This window comes from Neofelis nebulosa, chromosome 2 (assembly GCF_028018385.1).
Source record: "Neofelis nebulosa isolate mNeoNeb1 chromosome 2, mNeoNeb1.pri, whole genome shotgun sequence".
Classification (NCBI taxonomy): Eukaryota; Metazoa; Chordata; class Mammalia; order Carnivora; family Felidae; genus Neofelis; species Neofelis nebulosa.
Genome location: NC_080783.1, coordinates 97,163,125 through 97,182,989, shown reverse-complemented (window position 1 = coordinate 97,182,989; position 19,865 = coordinate 97,163,125). Strand labels below are relative to the sequence as shown.

The 19,865-nt window shown below is 38.8% G+C and overlaps 1 protein-coding gene across 4 annotated transcripts in view; it reads right to left on the bottom strand.

The window, feature by feature from the left end:
* The window catches only part of NCKAP5 (NCK associated protein 5), a 980,982-nt gene that overhangs the window by 835,241 nt on the left and 125,876 nt on the right, over positions 1–19,865 (bottom strand). For all 4 annotated transcript variants that reach the window (XM_058715464.1, XM_058715465.1, XM_058715463.1 and 1 more), the window contains exon 2: positions 707–836. In XM_058715464.1, the coding sequence (XP_058571447.1) occupies positions 707–775 (69 nt within the window). In that variant the 5' untranslated portion in view covers positions 776–836. The remainder of the gene's footprint in view (positions 1–706; positions 837–19,865) is intronic.

Sequence of the window (19,865 nt, the reverse complement as noted above, 5' to 3'; positions counted from 1 at the left end):
GAGCTAAATGTCTATTTTGGTAGATGAGCAAAAGATAAAGGAGTGACTTGTCTGATTTCTTACACTGTTCATATGCATTAGGGAACAGAAGAGGGAGATACACCTCTGAGCCAAGCAACCGTGAAAGAGCGGCCAACTTTCAGAAATCAGTGACTTTGTCTCTTTCCTTGCACGAACCAGATTCTCATACACGAAGGCAAACACAACTAGGTTGTTAATGACACTTACCGGCATTAACACTTTTGCAAAGAAAGTTCATAAACAATTGAACCAGGGTACGTACCTAAGAAGATCTTAGAGACGCTTCGCTCTTCCATATTTGAAGCTCTATTGAATTCTTGTTCAACTTATCCCCAAAATTAAGATAAATGGGTGATGGAACAACTATATATAGGCTTGGCATTTGGCATCAGCTTTACAGTAGTGTTTTTGTATAGGTTAAAGTCTACTTCAGCTGGAATTAATGTAATTATATATAATGTTGACAGATTATGACATTTGCCTATTAAGACACTATACAAACATTCCAATTATTTGCTGGCTTTTGACTTTGTAAAAACTAAATGAAACAAAATCCCAGGGGATATGGCTAATGGGGTAACTGGAATAGAAGTTTCAAAAGCACAGTGTTCAGGAAATAACAGTCAAAGAATAATGCATTTTAAGCCAAAACATATAGAGCGGTAAATGAATATTTAGTACTTACCACAAGACTGCTGTCTAGAGACAGCCTTTTTCCAAAGTCCCTTTTCTCAAGCTGTCTCTTTCCCTCCATGGGTGAAGTTATTTATTTTCCTTTGTGATTTATAAGAATTCCCCTTCTGTTTCCAGGGTCACTGTAAAAAGTGAGCATGTGTTTTACCATCCGAGTGAACAGTGTTTAGACCCTTGTTTTTAGCTTTCTAACCAGAAACAAGTGTTGAAGCCAAAATACCCAGACCCAAATCATAAGTACAGAACTGGGCTCTCTCAACTCAACAGACCTCTCCGTGTTGCAAACGTCAGAGTCATCTTTATGGAGGCCCCTGTGTTTTTACAGGTCTTGCTAATGGCGCTGGGGAATGGGTTTGCAGGTTGAATCAGCAGACTGTGGAAAAAAGCAAACAGTCCGTTTCATGCCACGCTTGCTCCACACTTGTCTTCCCTCTATCAGCCAGAATCAATCTGTTACTATGCACATAGATGCAGTCTGCAAATTCCATGAGATCAAACTGACAAAACCAGACTCCATAACCAAGAGCTGCTGAGCCCAAGGCCCGAGGAGGAGAAACTGAAACCTGAACATGATTGTTAATACTTCCTCATAAAACATTTAAACATATTGGGGGAACATTATAAGATGCATTCTCTTTAGGACAGGTAGATTCCAAATGGATGGTGGAGGATATGTTATGGTCAATGAGTATTTGAATGTCCACTGCATTTTACCATACCAGATATGGTTAATCCCTGTACTCCACTGTCGTTGCTAGTTTTAAAATGAATAAGTGTCCCGGTTAGTAAGAATAGATCATGTTTATCGAGCACTAGCTTGCAGTTTCACCAACATATAAATGGGAGGAAGTAAAAGAAATAGGTTTTAGTCCAGGCTCTCCTACCCATTAACCAAGGTATCTTGGACAAGCCATTCAGCCCTCTAAAACTCACCTTTCTAAAATGAGAAAACAATTAATGTTGGTGATCAAACGATATATGTAAAATGATTTAAAGGCAATAAACTACAATTTACATGTAAGTTATAATTATGCACACATTAAATTAAAAACAAGTTACCCTTAAATACTAACTTAACATAATTTGTCTTTGATGATTGAGAAGGCACTTGGAGGTACAGAAATTGCTCATAATTGACACAAAACATAAAGCCGTTGTACTGCTATTGTAGAAAAACTGAACTTAATAAAATACCAAAACAATCAGTTTTTGATAAAATTGAAAAGAAATATGTTCCACAGCACTCCCAATTGCTCCAAATCTAATGAGGATGTAACAGACCTGACCTCACAGCCCACAGAACATGGTCTCCTTCTCCTTGTTTCCCTCACCAGGAGGAGGGCTGGGACAGCTGTGCCCCAGACGGCATATGCCCAAATGATGGTCTGTTGTAGGAAACTGATGGACTGCCTTCAGGGACATAGGCTCTCTCCTCCATCTTCCACCTCTCACTTTAGGAAAACCAATTTCAATTCATTACTTGTCCACTCAGAAACTCTTAGGGGGCGCCTGGGTGGCTCAGTTGGTTAAGCCTCTGACTCTTGGTTGTGGCACAGGTCACGATCTCGCAGTTTCCTGAGTTCGAGCCCTGCATTGGGCTCTGTGCAGGCAGTGTGGAGCCTGCTTGGAATTCTGATTCTCTCTCTCTCTCTTTCTCTCTCTCTCTCTGTCTCTATTCCCCCTCTCTCCCCCTCTCTCCCTCTCTCCCTCTGCCCCTTCCCCACTCATGCTGTCTCTGTCTCTCTCAAAATAAATGAATAAAACTTAAAAAAGAAACTCCTAGAAGTCCATTGTGAGTTCAAGATATAAAAGCAAAATTTTCAACATCATGTTCGAGGTCTACTTCCTGCCAACTAGTCTCTTACAGTCCCTGAACACACAAGGCACATTCCCAAGACCATGCTTTAGATCACACCCTTCACCTCCCCTGGGTCTAATTCTCCCCTTGCTCCAGTGCCTGGCTCACATCCCATCTCCTTCACGTGACCTTCCTGGTCACCCTACTTAGCAAAGACTTTTCTCCCAAGTTCCGTAGGGGTCCTTAGGGACTTACCTTATTAACTACCATCATCACCTAGCATGGTTTAAATATAGGAAGCTCTTGGGGCGCCTGGGTGGCTCAGTCGGTTAAGTGTCCGACTTCGGCTCAGGTCACGATCTCGCGGTCCGTGAGTTTGAGCCCCGCGTCGGGCTCTGGGCAGATGGCTCAGAGCCTGGAGCCTGTTTCCGATTCTGTGTCTCCCTCTCTCTCTGCCCCTCCCCCGTTCATGCTCTGTCTCTCTCTGTCTCAAAAATAAACGTTAAAAAAAAATTTTTTGGGGGCGCCTGGGTGGCGCAGTCGGTTAAGCGTCCGACTTCAGCCAGGTCACGATCTCGCGGTCTGTGAGTTCGAGCCCCGCGTCAGGCTCTGGGCTGATGGCTCGGAGCCTGGAGCCTGTTTCCGATTCTGTGTCTCCCTCTCTCTCTGCCCCTCCCCCGTTCATGCTCTGTCTCTCTCTGTCCAAAAATAAATAAAAAAAAAAAAAAAAAAAAACGTTGAAAAAAAAAATTTATAAAAAAAAATTAAAAAAAAATTTTTTTTTTAAATAAAAAAAAATAAAATAAATAAATATAGGAAGCTCTTATTTTTTGCTACTGGGTAGCACCTAGTAGTTAAAAATAAACTCTTGGCAGCATTTTCCACAACAAAGTTAGTTGCATGCTATTACTATAGGCAAAACTATTAGCCAAGTGAAATGCGTTCTAAGGGCTTGCCCTTCCTATTTTCAGCTGTTCCCATCCACTTTGCACCACCCACCAGCACCACCTCACCTCACTGGTAGCTCAGAATACTCTCTGTAATGATGGATCCTGCTACAGAGACTACTCAGGGCCTGAGATCTGTCCATCAAAAACATACCCTCCTAAGTCATTTACTTGTTGTCATTTTTTGTATGTTTCTTGCCATCCTAAGTCTTATTCCAAAGAGCCCTGGTATTTGATAGGTCACGATAGATAATCCTTTGGCATTTAGCACGTATTTATTAAATGCCTAATGTATGAAGAACCCAGTACTTAGGTGTTGGTGACATTGCCATGTATAAGGGAGATTAGGTTCCTGCCTTCATGGAACTTCGTGGAAGATACAGAAAATAAATAAGCAAACAAACAACTCCAAAACATGATAGGTACCTGCTACAAATAAAATAACCCTCAGTAGGCACTATTACAGCGTGTCAAGCATGTGGAATCGGAGCACATTTTAGACAGAATGGTAAAAACAGAAGCCAGCCATATAAAAATCCAGGTAAAGAGCATTCTAGAAAGAGGGACCAGTCTTTTTTCACTGACAAAGAGCTGGAGAAAGGTTTGTGTGCCCCCAGAATAGGGGATCAGTTTTTTTAGGAATGAAGGAAGCTGGGAAGACAATGTGTGAGAGAAGTTCTACGATGTAAGCAACAATTCTATCACACAGAGTCTTAGAGGTCAAGGTAACTTGTTTGTTCTGAACACAACACTTAATCTTAAGGTTTGATTACTCCTTACTAGCGGATAACATTAAACAAACTATTTGATCTATATAGGTTTCAATTGATTAATCTATAAAATGGCATTAATAATAGGACCTTCTTCATAGTGGGGTTGTGATGATTAATGAGATGATCCATTTAAAGAGTTTTACCAGTACCTGGCACACAGTAGGTAAGAGTTAAATATTAGATATATTGATTATCTTTCTGGGAAATGTGATTAAACTTTCAGAAGCAATGCTAGTAACTGGATTTTATGTTCCATAATACGTTGTCGGGATGGTCATTTTGGGAAACAGATCTTTTCGACAGTGGTTTAACCTGATCAATTTCTTTTCGCACTTTACAGTGCCAATTATATAGGCAGAGATTGACCTTCAAAACAGTTAGCAACTGATAAGGCACAGGGATGGGCCAGTCAGAAGGCACAGTCAATGGCCTTCTGTAGTCAACAAGGACTACAGCTTTAGCAGTGTGTCCTGGCCAGTTACCATCCTAAATGTATATGCTACCCCTATCCCAAGAACTTGAAAACTCACAAATTATACCATAAAGCAATCACAGAAAGGATCAAAGTAAAGTTATCCAAAAGGATCAAAGCAAGACCACTCCAGAAACAAAATGGCAACCAGGATGTGTCAATATGAAAAGGGGAGGGGTACACAAAGGAAAAGTCAGAAAGGCTGACACACTCTGTCTCCAGCACTGTCGGCAAAAGAGAGTGCCCACATTGACATATACCCAGCAAAGACTGCAAGTCTGGAGGGAAAAGGAGTATGTCAGATGCCAGACACTTTGATACTACACTGGCCACTTGTATCATCCAACAAACCTCCTTGCTCAGAGAACACTGCCATAAAGCAATCTTCTAATTTTATTTGATTCCCAAGTAATTTTACTTATCGAAGAAGAATGGGATGACCAGCAAATACAAGGAGCCAATCTTTTGGAAATCTACATTTTTAATATGAATTTGCAATTCAGCCTCTGACTCTTTATGTTCATCATTTACAATTTGCTTAGTGTATTAGCTTGAGTTGCCATAAGAGAATGTCAGACTCATTGGCTTAAATGATAGACACCAATTTTCTCACAGTTCCGGAAACTGGAAGTTCAAGATCAAGGTGCTGGCAGTGTGGGTTTCCGGTGAGACATCTCTCCTTAGCTTGCATTTGGTCACCTTCTGTGTCCTCACATGACCTTTTCTTTTGCACACATGCTTCTGTGCCTCTTTCTTTTCTTTTTTTTAAAAGGACATCAATCCTATATGGTGAAGCCCCCACTCTTAAGACTTAATTTAACCTTAATTACCTCCTAAAAGGCCCTATCTCCAAATATAGTCACTTTGGTGGACAGGGCTTCAACATGAATTTTCAGGGGTTACATCTCAGTCCATAAAAAGTTTCAGTCAGATGCCCAAGTCTGATCACATCTCAGCGTGCTAATAATCAAATTTCTGAATCTAAAACCGGACATAAAACCCCAGGTGTCAGTGGCTACCCCCAGACCCTGTCTCTCTCTGCTGGTTAATTCACTGTTGGATTTCACCATCACTACTACCCTTTGCCTTTCCCTGCTAGACTCTTCCCTATATTGTGGGTCTACAAGGTGCAAACATTATCAAGACTTCTTAGTCAGTTGGCCAACTTGGATTCTGCCAAGAGGAGGCAGTGAGAGATCAGGAAGCAACTGGAAACAAAAAGCCCTCTGCTTCCGGCTACAGATGAGCAGCATCAATAGCAGGTGACTACACAATCCAGTAACTTCTGTGATTCCTCCAACAAGCTCAGTGTAAGAAAAAGCAGTAGCAGCTTTCCCCGTCTTTGAGTATCACCAAATTCTGCCTTTTGCTCCTCCAGCTTTTCCAACAGTTTCATTAAAAAATTCCTTGCATTGGGCCTGGGTGGCTCAGTCGGTTGGGCATCCGACTTCAGCTCAGGTCATGGTCTCGCAGTTTGTGAGTTCGAGCCCTGTGTCAGGCTCTGACAGCTCAGAGCCTGGAGCCTGCTTCAGATTCTGTGTCTCCACCTCTCTGCCCCTCCCATACTCATGCTCTGTCTCTCTCTGTCTCTCAGTAATAAATAAACGTTAAAAAAATTTTTTTCATTCCTTGCATTAACTCTCTCCCTGCTTGAAATATACAGACCAGTTTCTCCTTTCCAGGCCTGACAATAACTGATTTACACTCCATAAACATACTGCTGGACAGGCAGCCAGCCTTCCTTGGGCAACTCCTGGTCTCCTTTTTGTGAGGCTCCAGAACAATAGCATAGAATTAAAAATCTTACCAGACACTAAGTTCCTGGAGAGCAGGGACAGTATTTTATGTTCCGTGTTCTCCTAGGTAGAATAATGCCTGATGCATGCAACATGGCAGACACTCAATGAGCATTTGTTGTTTGCATGAATAAATGAATAAATGAACGTTTACAGCTGTCTTTGTGAACACCTAAAGAGCAGGGAAGCAATATAACATTGCTAAAGCAAAGAACTGCTATACACATTTATAATCCTAAAATTACTTTTATAGCCAAACACACAGTTATATTCAAACCTCAAAGAAAACATTTTGTCAGTATTTTAAAACTATTATCAACCTAAAAATTACTGCTTAGGACCTGCCTCAACTAACAAAGCACCAGAACTGAGTCCTGTCCCTGCCTTTTCTGAGGTTCTAACAACTCTTGTTATAAAGAACACACATTTACCTCCAAATGATGGGTTGGAAGCCTCTCCTTCCTTGTACTGGGAGGAAAATGGTCAAAGAGTTGAAGGAAGACAGGATATTAAGCATCTTTTTTTGACTGATGGACACTGATACTGGTCTCCCCTCCCCTCTCACATACATCACTCCCTAAGTGATGAAAATACCATTTCTTGGTATCTGTAGAATCTGTGTTGGGCTTAATAAACTCTCTTGAATTTTCCTCACAGATAGTAATGGCCTTTCAAGACTAAACAGACCCTTTAATATTCCTAAAGATGTCAGTAATTTCTTTTCTCTGCCAGACTTTATTAACCAACTGTATAATTTTCAAGGGACAGTAACCAAACAACACCATTAAATAAAACCGCAGAGGCGTATTTCCTCACATGCACGTATTCGTACGCACGCAGACACATTCACACACACTCGCTCATCCACTTTCACTCTACTCAGGGAACTTTTCTCCATAGCAATCCCTGCCTCTCTCATTCCCCCACTCTCCAGCCCTGCTTTGAAATTTTCATGGTAGTGCCAGAAGAAATGGAGGAAAAAAGTAGCACCAAAGGCTTTAGAAGATCTGGCTCTTAGCCCTCTTTGCCAGGTAAACTTGGGCAGGTCCCCTAATTTCTGTGAGTTCACATTTGTCTATCTCTTCTCACCACGTTACTGTGAGGTTGAAGTGAGACAACGTATGATTCAGGGTATTTTTCAATCAGCTTCATTAAGCAACAAACTGTGCAAAATAGGATTGTTTGCAGCCCCGTACACATCCAGAGAACAGAAATTGTGTCAAACTTATTGACATGTCCCCTGCAGGACCCAGCATAATAGTTCCTATATGGTATAAATCCTATAAAGAATAATTTCAGGGGGCACCTGGGTGGCTCAGTCAGTTGGGTGTCTGACTTCGGCTCAGATCATGATATCATGGTTCATGGGTTCGAGCCCCGCGTCGGGGTCTGTGCTGACAGCTCAGAGCCTAGAGCCTGCTTCAGACTCTGTGTCTTCCTCTCTCTCTCTGCCCCTCCCATGCTCACATTCTGTCAATCTCTCTCTTGAAAAATAAACATTAAAAAAAAATTTTAAAGAATAATTTCAGACTTGAACATGCCAAAGACAAATCAAAAGGGCAGCAAGTTTCTTGTCCCTGACAAAGATGAAATCTTTTCATCCCACCCTGGATGCTCCTTCAAATCACCTGGGAACCTTGTAAAACATACCAATGCCCAGACTCCGTTCCAGAACACTGGAATCCCTTTTTTTTTTTTCCAGACAAAAATAAAGAAAAAAGTTTTATTAAATTCCAGTTAACATGCAGTACAATATTGGTTTCAAGAGTAGAACTCAGTGATTCATGACTTAGACTTAACACCCAGCGCTTATCACAAGTGCCCTTCTTAGCACCCATCTAGCCCATCTCCAACCTACCTTCCTCTGTCAAACTTTATAGTTCTCTAAGAGTCTCTCTTCTCTCCCCTTCCCCTATATTCATCTGTTTCTTAACTTCCACATATGCTATCATATGGTATTTCTTAGTTATTTCACTTAACACACTCTAGCTCCATTTATGTCATGGCAAATGGGAAGATTTCATTCTTTGGCTAATACTCCATTTTATCACTTTCTTATATATACATGCCTGCACGTGCACACACATACACACACCACATCTTTATCCATTCATCAGTCAATGGACATTTGGGCTTTCTCCATACTGTGGCTATTGTTAATAATGCTGCTATAAACCTTGGGATGCATGTACCCCTTTGAATCTGTATTTTGTATCCTATAGGTAAATAATAGTGAAATTGATGGATCATAGGGTAGTTCTAATTTAGTTTTTTCAAATATTCATAGTAAAAAAAAACATAATTCTTAAAAATCCTTGTATGAGTTTCCAGATAAATTATTAATTGTTCTAACTAGGACTGATCAGGATGTAGTACATTTTACTGTGAGGAATTGTTTTAAAAATAGGTTAAATATTCTAGAAAATGGTGGACCCAGAGATTGAACCAAAGAAGGCTAGCTTGGAGAATGTAAATGTAGTTCAGAAAAAAAAACATGAGTATTAGGCACACCCATCTCATTGTCTTCAGTGTTTCAGATTCAGTCCCAAAGTGTTTAACTCTCAAAAGCCCGCCTCTACTAACAATATGACAATTAAGCTGAAATTAAGTATCATCAACAGGCCACATTCCCTCTGGCAGCTATGGAGGAGAATCTGCAGACCACTGGAATCTCTAGGGGAAGGGACCCAGGCACCAGAGTATGGTGACAGCAGCCTGGGTTGCTGACCACTGGTTGAAGCAGTGGTTCTCAAACTTTGCCATCTATGAGAGTCACCTGGGGAGTCATTGAGATCAAGTGAATCAGGATTACTAGGGGTGGATGCAGTCACCATGATGTTAAGTTCCCTGAATGACTCCAACCTGCAGCGCCAGTTTCAAAGGGTGAAGCTGTGCCCCCTTTCATGGCCTCCTTCCCTTTCTCAAGGGCTGAGGGACATGTAGTTGCTAGCAGAAACAACTGCTTTCTTTAGCCACAGCAACCAGCAATTCTTAACCTGAAAACACTGACCCCAAAGAAGAATGTCAGATACAAACAATTTGGATCAGCACCTTCCTCTGTATGCCCACTCTGTCCAGCTCAGTAATCACCCTGCATAAACCGGTCTTTCGCTTTGGGCAAAAACTAATGTTGACCGAAGACGGAAATATCAGATCTAGAGTCCAAATTAATGCACAAACATCTCAGAAACTCAGAGTGAGGCCACCCATTTAGAGAATGAGGGAAAGAACTTTCAATACCAAATACAAGGGTGAAAGAAAATCCTGATTCAAATGCTCCCAGGCCCGCTCCTTCCTTTCTCCCCACTGTTCTCCAAACATACCTGGCTCTCATTTCTAAGTGCAAAGAGTAGGAGGGAAAAGAGGAAACTGTGAATCTGTAAGATTTGCTTAGAGCTACCAAACAGAATCTTTGAAACTCCTGTCGGCTTTGTACTGAAATCTTTTCATCCACATGCATCAAGTCTACATAAAGGAAAGCAGTTGGCTTGTCTTATACTTTAAATACACACACACACAGCAGTTTCCTTTTAGAAGATATATTGCCTCAATACCTTTCTGCTACTGATGCACCTATTTGTGAAGTACACAGGTAGGGGTGTGTATACACACGCATACATGTATATATGTGTGTGTTTGTGGATTGCACGCTATGTGAACGTGTAGAAGTGTGCGTGCTCATGCACGTGTGAGTGTACACACTCCCAACAGAAAACCACTGTCTCCATTCTGGACAGGAGAATAAAAAAAAATACCAAATGATGGAACTTTCATCCACAAAATATCTATTTAAATCCGAACAGCACCCTGAAACTGATTTAGAAGACTGAATGCTAACAGATTTCCCGAATGTAGCCTATCCTTGCCAGATAAATTAGGGGCTGGAAACACTCTCTTCGGGATGTGACAACAGCTTTTTTCTTTGAAGTGGAGGAAAAGTTTGCATGATGATGAAAATTGGTTTTTAAAAAATGATTTCATGAGCTCATGTTTATTAAACTTCTCACCCTAGAAGCTACTCAGTAGCCTACAGCTGATAATTTAAATGCCAGAATGGAACCCTAGGAATTACTGCCTCGTGGTCTCCATAAACGGCTACCTCCAACACAGGAACTAGTGAACCCTAGTGAAGTCAGGGTCTGGAAATCTTGGCGGTTACTCAGCATGCAGCTTCAGTAAAATGCAACAGTTAAAGAATTGATACTAATTTGAATTAAGTTCCTTAGGAATGGAGGACAGGGAAAGCTCTTTGAACCTCTAAGATATCAAAAATTCAGCGATTTCCAACTCCTTACCATTTCAATATTTTTTTAAGTTGAGATATCACTCACATACCATTAAAGTTCAGCCTTTTAAAATATACAATTCCGTGTCAGCCCTTTTTATTACCAAAATTTATTTGCTATAGAAACTCGGGTTATGATTCTCCCTCAGTAGGGACACAAAGAAGTTTCCTCATCACTGCTTCAGGCTCCATCAAACCTGACTGTGTCATGTCCCCATCATTCTGGGTAGCAGCATCAGGGATAGTCCTGAGTTCAAGCTCTGCAACTGAAAAGTTCTATGACCATAAACATTTTCTGTGAGCTTGAGCAATTTAACATCACTTGGCCTTGTTTTCCTCATAGATAAAATTCAGATAATAACGATAGCAGAAATCACCTTAACAAGATGGCTCTGAAGTTTAAAAAGTTTGTTTTAAAATAATGAGTAATGGAGCGCCTGGGTAGATCAGTCAGTTAAGCATCCAACTTCAGCTCAGGTCACTATCTCATGGGTTCATGGGTTTAAGCCCCGTGTCGGATCTGGGCTGACAGCTCAGAGCCTGCTTCAGGTTCTATGACTCCCTCTCTGCCCCTTCCCCACTTGTGCTCTGTCTCTGTTTCTCAAAAATAAATAAATGTTTAAAAAATTTTAATTAAAAAAATACTGAGTAAGATAATAACTGTTAGGTATAATTCAACAGAATTCATTTGGCTCAGAATTCATAAATAGTATTTATCCAATATCTATTTTGGTCCCAGACCTGTGTTAGGCCCCAAGAGAGAAAAGAAGTAGAAAGAAAGGAAAAAAAAAAAAAAAAAAGATATAAAGCACACATCCTCAAATTTTAAGAAGGGGGGGCGGTTTATATTGTAAAAAGGTAAAAAAAAAACTGTGAATGAATTAATTTTTTGGTACAAAGGAGACTCACTTTCAGTTGGAATAATCCTGTAAAACCTGCCTTTATTTCATTCAAGTACTTCCAGCTGATTTCCAGACAGAAACTATTGCTACATTTTTACAGTGTATGAACCAAAAGCTAAGAGACAGAACGGCAGGGCTTTGGAACAGGATATGCCTTTCATCTCTGGCTGCTCTTCTCCAACCATCTGTTCTTTCTCTCCCAGTCCTTCTTAGTAAAGCTTCTCCCCCCATTAAATTTCCTCCTCTACCTCTTCTCCATTTATCGCTTTAAGGAACGTTCCTAGTTCATTACATGAAATGCCCATACGTTGCCCAAGAACTCCTTGGGGTAAAGTCAGTGTAAAAATGAAACAGATAAATAAATGACTTTTAAAAATAAATAAAGTGTGCACATAACCCCAGAGGATTGGAAGAATATTCAGATAAGTGACTAGGGAAAAGAATTTTCACAATGTGTCATCTGCTAACGCTAATGAGTTAATTAAATTAGAAAAATTCCACAGCCAGAAGCAAAAACATCCAAATACGTGGGATGCTGGGGGAATTATAGACCATGCTACTAAATGCATTCTGTTCAAGCTACCCCCCCCCCCCACCGCTTTGAAAAGGCTGTGGAGAGCTACACTTAAAAAACCATCCAATTTCAAGAACGTATTTTCCATCTGGGGCCAGTTGGGTAGAATATGCTCTAAACTCTGCAAAGCCTGCTGAAAGACAACATGACTTGTTAAGAAAACTGTTTATGAAAAACAATGTTTTGAGAAGATCCAGCAAAAGGTTTAACTGTGATGTCCCCCAACATTGATGGATTCATTATTTCCCATTAAATGCCTGAGCATACAAGTGAAAAGCCAAAACAATTCAGGAAATGGATACAATCAAATGAGCTGGACGACAGTACATTTTTGCTAAGGCTTTACATGGTAATTAGAATATTTCCAGCTACCTGGAAGCTTTTCTCTTCAAAAGGTTTTTTTCTTTTCTTTTATGGTAACCTCCTTCCACAACCCCTACATCCCAAACAATCCTGTGTGGAAAAAAAAAAAATGCTCAAAGCCTAGGAAATCAAGATTGAAATTACCATTAACACGCTGAAACCAATAGAAAGGATTCATAATAAACCATAAAATGTAGAATATAACATTAAATGTCCTAAGTAATAATAGCTGTCAAAATCAAACATATGAAAAAAGTCTCAAAGATGTTTATCTTTTTCTATTCAGTGTTTACTTAAATTGCGAGCACTATTCACTTGTGAGGAGGGAGGTGAGCTGAAGTCCCTTTCAAAGGTCAAACAGGTGATGACCACCCATTTACACGAATAACTAGAGAAAGTGAGGTTAGGGGTGTGTGTGTGTGTGTGTGTGCATACATGATGTATACATGTACTACACATACACTCATGTGTATATACTTACGTGTGCATATATGATGATATTTCTCTTCTTGTTCTCATGTCTCCCAGATTATGAACAGTGCTAATGAAAACTTCTAATTATTAAGGATTTTTTTTTCCTTGCAATGAGTTGTTTCTTTTTATTTGGGCTTTGAAGGCTCAGGAATAAGAGAAGTTCTCTGGATAGCTGGATGAACCTTCTCATATTCAAGAATAGGAATCACCAGTGGATTCATTAAAATGCAGATTCTGACTGAGTAGGTCTACAATGAAGTCTGAGATTCTGCAAGTCCAATAAGCTGATGCTACTTTGATACTAAAGGATTAGAAATTTAAAATGGGGAACATATCTGTGCCCACTTAAGAGTAAATTTTCTCATAAAGCTATGCTCTTTCTAGCTAAATGTCCTAAGTTTGTTCTGGACATAATCTAAGATATTGAAAGGACTACATAGGTCATGTAGCTTAGGTCTTATGCAATCATTTTTATGTTAACCGCTATTCAGGATATTTGGAATCCCAGAACCTGAGGTTTAAATGGTTTCTTCCAGGGGCGCATGGGTGGCTCAGTCAGTTAAGCATCCGACTTCAGCTCAGGTCATGATCTCACGGTCTGTGGTTCGAAACCGCATCGGGTTCTGTGCAGAGTGCTCCTCGGAGCCTGGAGTCTGCTTCGGATTCTGTGTCTCCCTATCTCCCTGCCCCTCGTGCTCTGTCTGTCTCTCACTCTCACAAAAATAAACATTTAAAAAAAAATTTAATGGTTTCTTCCAGACCCCTCTTCACTCCCCACCGCAATATAGTCATTGCCTCTAAAATAAACCTAACAAATTGTTGGCCTGTCTCTGCTCATCTCTTCTGGTGACAGAAGCTTCCACCACATTCCTCAGAAGCCAATCTCATATTTGGGGATGTGAATAGTTAGCAAGGTTCACTCTGTCTCCTGGATTTCTACCCACTTGGCCATAATTCTGTTTCCTGCAGCAAATAAAAGTTTTCTCTTATTCAAGCAAAATACCCCCAGTTTCTTCAACACTTTCTCTTGTGAGAAAGTTTCCACAGCCCTTGGCTTCCTTGTCCCTGTCTCTGAAACTTCCTAGAACTTAACAAAAATCTAGAAGGTAATTAGTTTTATTTTATTCAGATTCCTTTAAAAAATTATAATACATGCATTTATTCTCTTTGTAAAAGACACAAGGAGTAAAAAAAAAAAAAGTACATAGATTGTAATGCGAAAACCATACCGTTTTCACTCCTGTCCCCAGAGATAATGACTTTTAATAGTTTTCCCACTTGTTTCCCTGTAGAAATATGTAAATATATATTCATTTTTCCTTTCCATATAAATGGGATCAACATTTCTTTGTGACTTTTTTCACCTAAGATATTCAATACGGATGGACCTAACTCATTTTTTTACAGCTATATGTTGTTCTATACAATTAACAATAAGTCATTTTTTAACTTATGGGTAGAAATTGCAACAGGCACTGTTGTTTTCTATTTTAGACAGTGCTGCCATTAGAATGACATATGCCTCTTTTGTGCTGGTGTAAGTTTCTCTATAAGGTATAGACTTCTAAAGATAGAATTACAGTATAAAAATTGTATAATTTTGATAGAAATTGCCTAATAGCTTTTTTTTCTTCCAAGATTTTATTTAGATTCAAGTTAGTTAACATATAGTGTAGTACTGGTTTCAGGAATAGAATTTAGTGATTCATCACTTACATATAACACCCAGCGCCCATCACCACAAATGTCCTCCTTAATGCCCATCACCCATTTATCTCATCCCCCCACCCACCTCCCTCCATCAACCTTTGTATAGTTTGTTCTCTATAGCTACAAGTTTCTTCTGGTTTGCCTTGCTCTCCATTTTTATCTTATTTTATTTTTCCTTCCCTTCCCCTATGTTCATCTGTTTTGTTTCTGAAATTCCAAATATAAGTGAAATCATATGGCACTTGTATTTATCTGACTTATTTCGCTTAGTATAATACACTCTAGTTTCATCCACATCACTGATAAGGGCAATATTTCATTCTTTTTTATTGCTCAGTACTATTCCATTGGTAGGAATGCAAACTGGTGCAGCCATTCAGGAAAACAGTAGGGAGGTTCTTCAAAAAGTTAAAAATAGAACTACACTAAGACCCAATAACTGCATTACTAAGTATTTATTCAAAGGATACAAAAATAGTAATTCAAAGGGTTGTATTCCCCCTTAATAGATTTTGAAAATATTTTAAGAATGGATGTTACCACTAACAATGTATGATACTGTTTTCCATAATTGTTGTTACTGAAGAGAACCAATCTTAAAACGTTTCCAAAATTGTTAGCAAAAGAAAAAAATAAAGATCTCATTGCTGTAATTTACATAACATCATTATTAGTGAAGCTAGATGTCTTTACATGTTTGTTAGTCATTTGAATGATTTTTCTTTTTATTGCCTACTTGAGTTGTCTGCCCATTCTCCCACTCCTATTGTTTTTTTTGTTACCTCATAGGAACTATTAATACATTTTGAATGTTAATTCTTCATGAATGCACATTGCAAGTATGTTCTCCCAGTCTATCTCTTGGTTTTTCACTTTGTTCATCTTTGTATAGAATGTTATAATTTATTTATGGTCAACTGTGTCAATCTTTTCCTTTATAGCTTCTAAATTGAAAAAAAAATTCCATTATGCTCTCTTAATCCTTTATGGTACTATCTGAATATACTTTTTCCATAGTATAAAGCATAGATTTAACTTGGTCTTTGAAAAGTATATTCATTAATTCTGTGATTAAGGTTCTGCCACTGATTTGGAATGTCCCTGCATAATAGAAAACTTCAAGATATGCATGGTTCTTCTCCTTGGACTCTCTACTGGAAAAAAATACTAATCTAGCAGCACCCGGTTGGCTCAGTCAGAAGACCATGTGTCTCTCGATCTTGGGATTGTGAGTTTGAGTCCCACATTGGGTATAGAAATTACCAAAAAAATTTTATTTAAAAAAATACTAATCTACTTGCCTAATCTCACACCATTACCACCCACACTGCTTTAATTATGAAGTTTTAGTAAATTTTGATATCTTGTTGTTCAAGTTTCCCTTGTTGTTGTTCTGTTTGGAAATTTCCTTTGCTATTTGTGCTCAGTTTTGCCTTCCAGTTGAGCTTTATGATGATTTCATTATGTTCTACAAAAAGTAGGGTACAGATTTTTATTGGATTGTATTTAATTTTATATATTATTTAGGAAAGAATTTAGATTATATTTTTGAGTCTTCCTGTTCAGTTATGTAAATGTGTTCAGCTATGTAAATTTGCTTAATGGCCAAAAATTCTTCCCATTTCAGAATGCCTTTTCTTCCTTTGAAATGTGTCTTTGATGTTCTTGCAGTCTAGGGATGGTGTCCATTCCAGTTCTTGAAAATGAAAGGGTTTAGGACTCTTTTGACCAACAAAAAAGGGGGAAAGGATAATGAGGTCTGACACTAAACCTTAAGTGAAGTTTCTATCTTCTATCTTAGAACCCTGAAACTACTGTACTATGAAGAATTTCAGTATAGCTCCCTGGAAGAGGAGAACTGAGGTGCCTAGCCACATCAACCACAAGATGTCTGGGTGAGGCCACCTTGGACCCTCCAGCTCCAGTCAACTCTTCAGATGACCACAGCCATAAGAATAAACTCAGATGAGAAAAACAGAAAAACCACAGAGATTGCCAACTCATGGAATTATGAGAAAAAAAAAATAAGTCATTTTTGTGTTAAGTTAAAGAAATACTAGTTTGTTATGTAGCAAAAGATAACTTAAAAAGAATATCTCTCCATTAATGTGGGTTATTGTTCATGTCCTTTAATAAATAATTATAAATTTCATTAAATAGTCCTTAGGCATACCTCCTTTAAATCTGAGATATTTATTTTTATTGTTCTTGAAGTTAAATACTTTTTTTCTGATTACATTTTCTGACTGGTTATTAGTAGTGTAGAAATAAACTATTGAGGGGCGCCTGGGTGGCTCAGTCGGTTAAGTGACCGACTTCGGCTCAGGTTATGATCTCGCGGTCCGTGAGTTCGAGCCCCGCGTCGGGCTCTGTGCTGACAGCTCAGAGCCTGGAGCCTGTTTCGGATTCTGTGTCTCCCTCTCTCTCTGACCCTCCCCCGTTCATGCTCTGTCTCTCTCTGTCTCCAAAATAAATAAACGTTAAAAAAATATATATTTAAAAAAAAAAAAAGAAATAAACTATTGATTAATAAACTTTGAACTTCAGTTTAGACATTATCCTGAACACTTTTGCTAGTTCTAAATATGCTTATTTTATTTGGTTGGGTTTTCTAGATAGAAAATAGCAACATTTTTGGCTCTTTCTTTCCAGTATTTGCTATTCCAATATTTCCTGGTCATATTGCATTGGTTAAGATAGCAAGTTGATAGTGGGAATTTTGTTCCTTACTTCAGTAGAATGAGTTGTAATTTCTTCACCAGTGATTATGAGATTGTCTGATTTCTTTGTAACTAAGAATTATCAGATTGAGGAAATTTCTACATATTCTTAGATCACTACAGTTTTTTTAAATGTTTTATTGTTATTAAATTTTCAAACATATTAAAGTACATAAAGTAACAAACGTTGAGGTACCCACTGCCCATATTTAACATAATTAATCTTTTGCTATATTTGCTGTAGTCTTTTTCTAGTCTTTATTCCAGGGATATAAGAGTGATTCAGTATTCACAAATTGATCAATGTGACACATCACGTTAATAAGATAAACAATAAATGGTTTATATGTGGTTTTTACCATCTGATTATGTCAACAGATGAAGGAAAACTTCTGACAAAATACAATATCCACTCATGATAAAAACTCTCAACAAAGTGGGTTTAGAGGGAACATACTTCAACATAATAAATGCCATATATGAAAAACCCATAGCTAAACATCATACTCAATGTGAGAAGCTGAGAGCTTTTCCTCTAAGATCAGGAAAAAGACAAGGATGTCCGCTCTCACCACTTTTATTCAATGTGGTACTGGAAATCCTAGCTGCAGCAATCAGACAAGAAATAAAAAGCTGAACTCATAGAAACAAAGACCGTAATGGTGGCTGCCAAGGGCTAGGAGGTGGGGGAAAATGGAGAGAAGTTGATCAAAGGGCACAGACTTCCAGTTATAAGATGAGTAAGCTAACTGTAGTTAATAATAATGTATACTTGAAAGGTGTAAATAGTAAATGTTCTTACCACAGACACACACGCAAAATGGTAATTATATGATGTGATGAAGGTGTTAACCAACCCTGTTATGGCAATTATTTCATAATGTATTCATGTACAAATCATCATGTTGTGCACCTTCAACTTACTCAATGATATAGATCAATTATATCTCAATAAAGCTGGGGATTAAAAGAAAAGAAATGCTTTATTACTTTTTGCAGTTGGATTGAGTAGCCTCCTGTGCAGTTGGATTGAAGACAGTATCTCTACTCTGACTTGATTACTATTTTTTTATACATTTATTCAAGGTTCTTGGCATAAGAAGGAGCCACATCTGACAGGAAAACATTGGCCTGGCCATTAGTCTTTCTAAGGACTGAGTCCTCCCTCTATTTCACTGTTTCTCAAGCCTTTAAAAATTTTGTATCACCTTCCTTCAGCACCCTTCATTTTTTTTCCTAATTGCTCTACTTCTCCCCATGAATTTTTTTTCAATTTTTTATTACATTTATTTACCTTTGAGAGACAGAACACAAGTCGGGGAGGGGCAGAGAGAGGAGACATAGAATCCGAAGCAGGCTCTGGGCTCTGAGCTGTCAGCACACAGCCCAATGCGGGGCTTGAACTCACAAACTGTGAGATCATGACCCGAGCTGAAGTTGGATGCTTAACTGACTGAGCCACCCAGGCGCCCCTCCCCATGAAATTTTAACACCACAGATATACTGTATACCTATTTCAGTACTGTTGACATTTGGAGGGGCTACAAACAATTGTGATTTCAAAGTTTTTTGGTCTCAAGAGCCATCTCTGTTAAGAATGTTTCTATCTAGAGATTCCAAACACTTTCAGGTTTCTCAATTTCCTGTTTGGAGCAATTCAATTTGACTCTCTTACATAATCAGAAAGGCTTGTGATTTTCTTGACCAACAGAAGCTGGCCATGATGACAATGAGTTCTGAATTATTGCACTAGGTGTACACGCATTTGATGAAGCACCTTACAGGGAGAGGAGAAGAAAAAATGATTGGGCAAAGACAGGGATGCAAATTGAAAGAGCTAATAAATCAGGAAGGTAATGTAAAAGAGGGAAGCTGGCCCCAGGGAAACTATGTCCACCTGGAAGTTCATGTTCTGCCTAAAATGGGCAGCTGACGCTCAACTGCATCCAAACCCACTGGACAGGAATGAAGGTTTATTTTATCAAACCACTCAATTTCTAAGAAAAGTAAGAAATTCAGATATTTTTGTAAAATCTCTCACTTTTTAAAGATTGCTTCGATTTAAAAAATCTATTTCACAAGCCCCAAAGATTCGTCTTTCAGAAGTATGCAGCTTATGAACTACAAATTTGCAAACTTTGGCTACATGAGTCCTCATGAACCTTCCACCTCCTCTAAAATTTGATGATTTTTACATTTTTAAATTAATGTAAGACTCCAAGAAGACTCAGTCTTAAACATTAACACAAAAACTCAGAACAGCAATGGGGAGGGGGGATTTAATTTTCCATCACCTGCCAATGCAATGGAGGAAATTCAAACCTTCTTTTCAAAGAT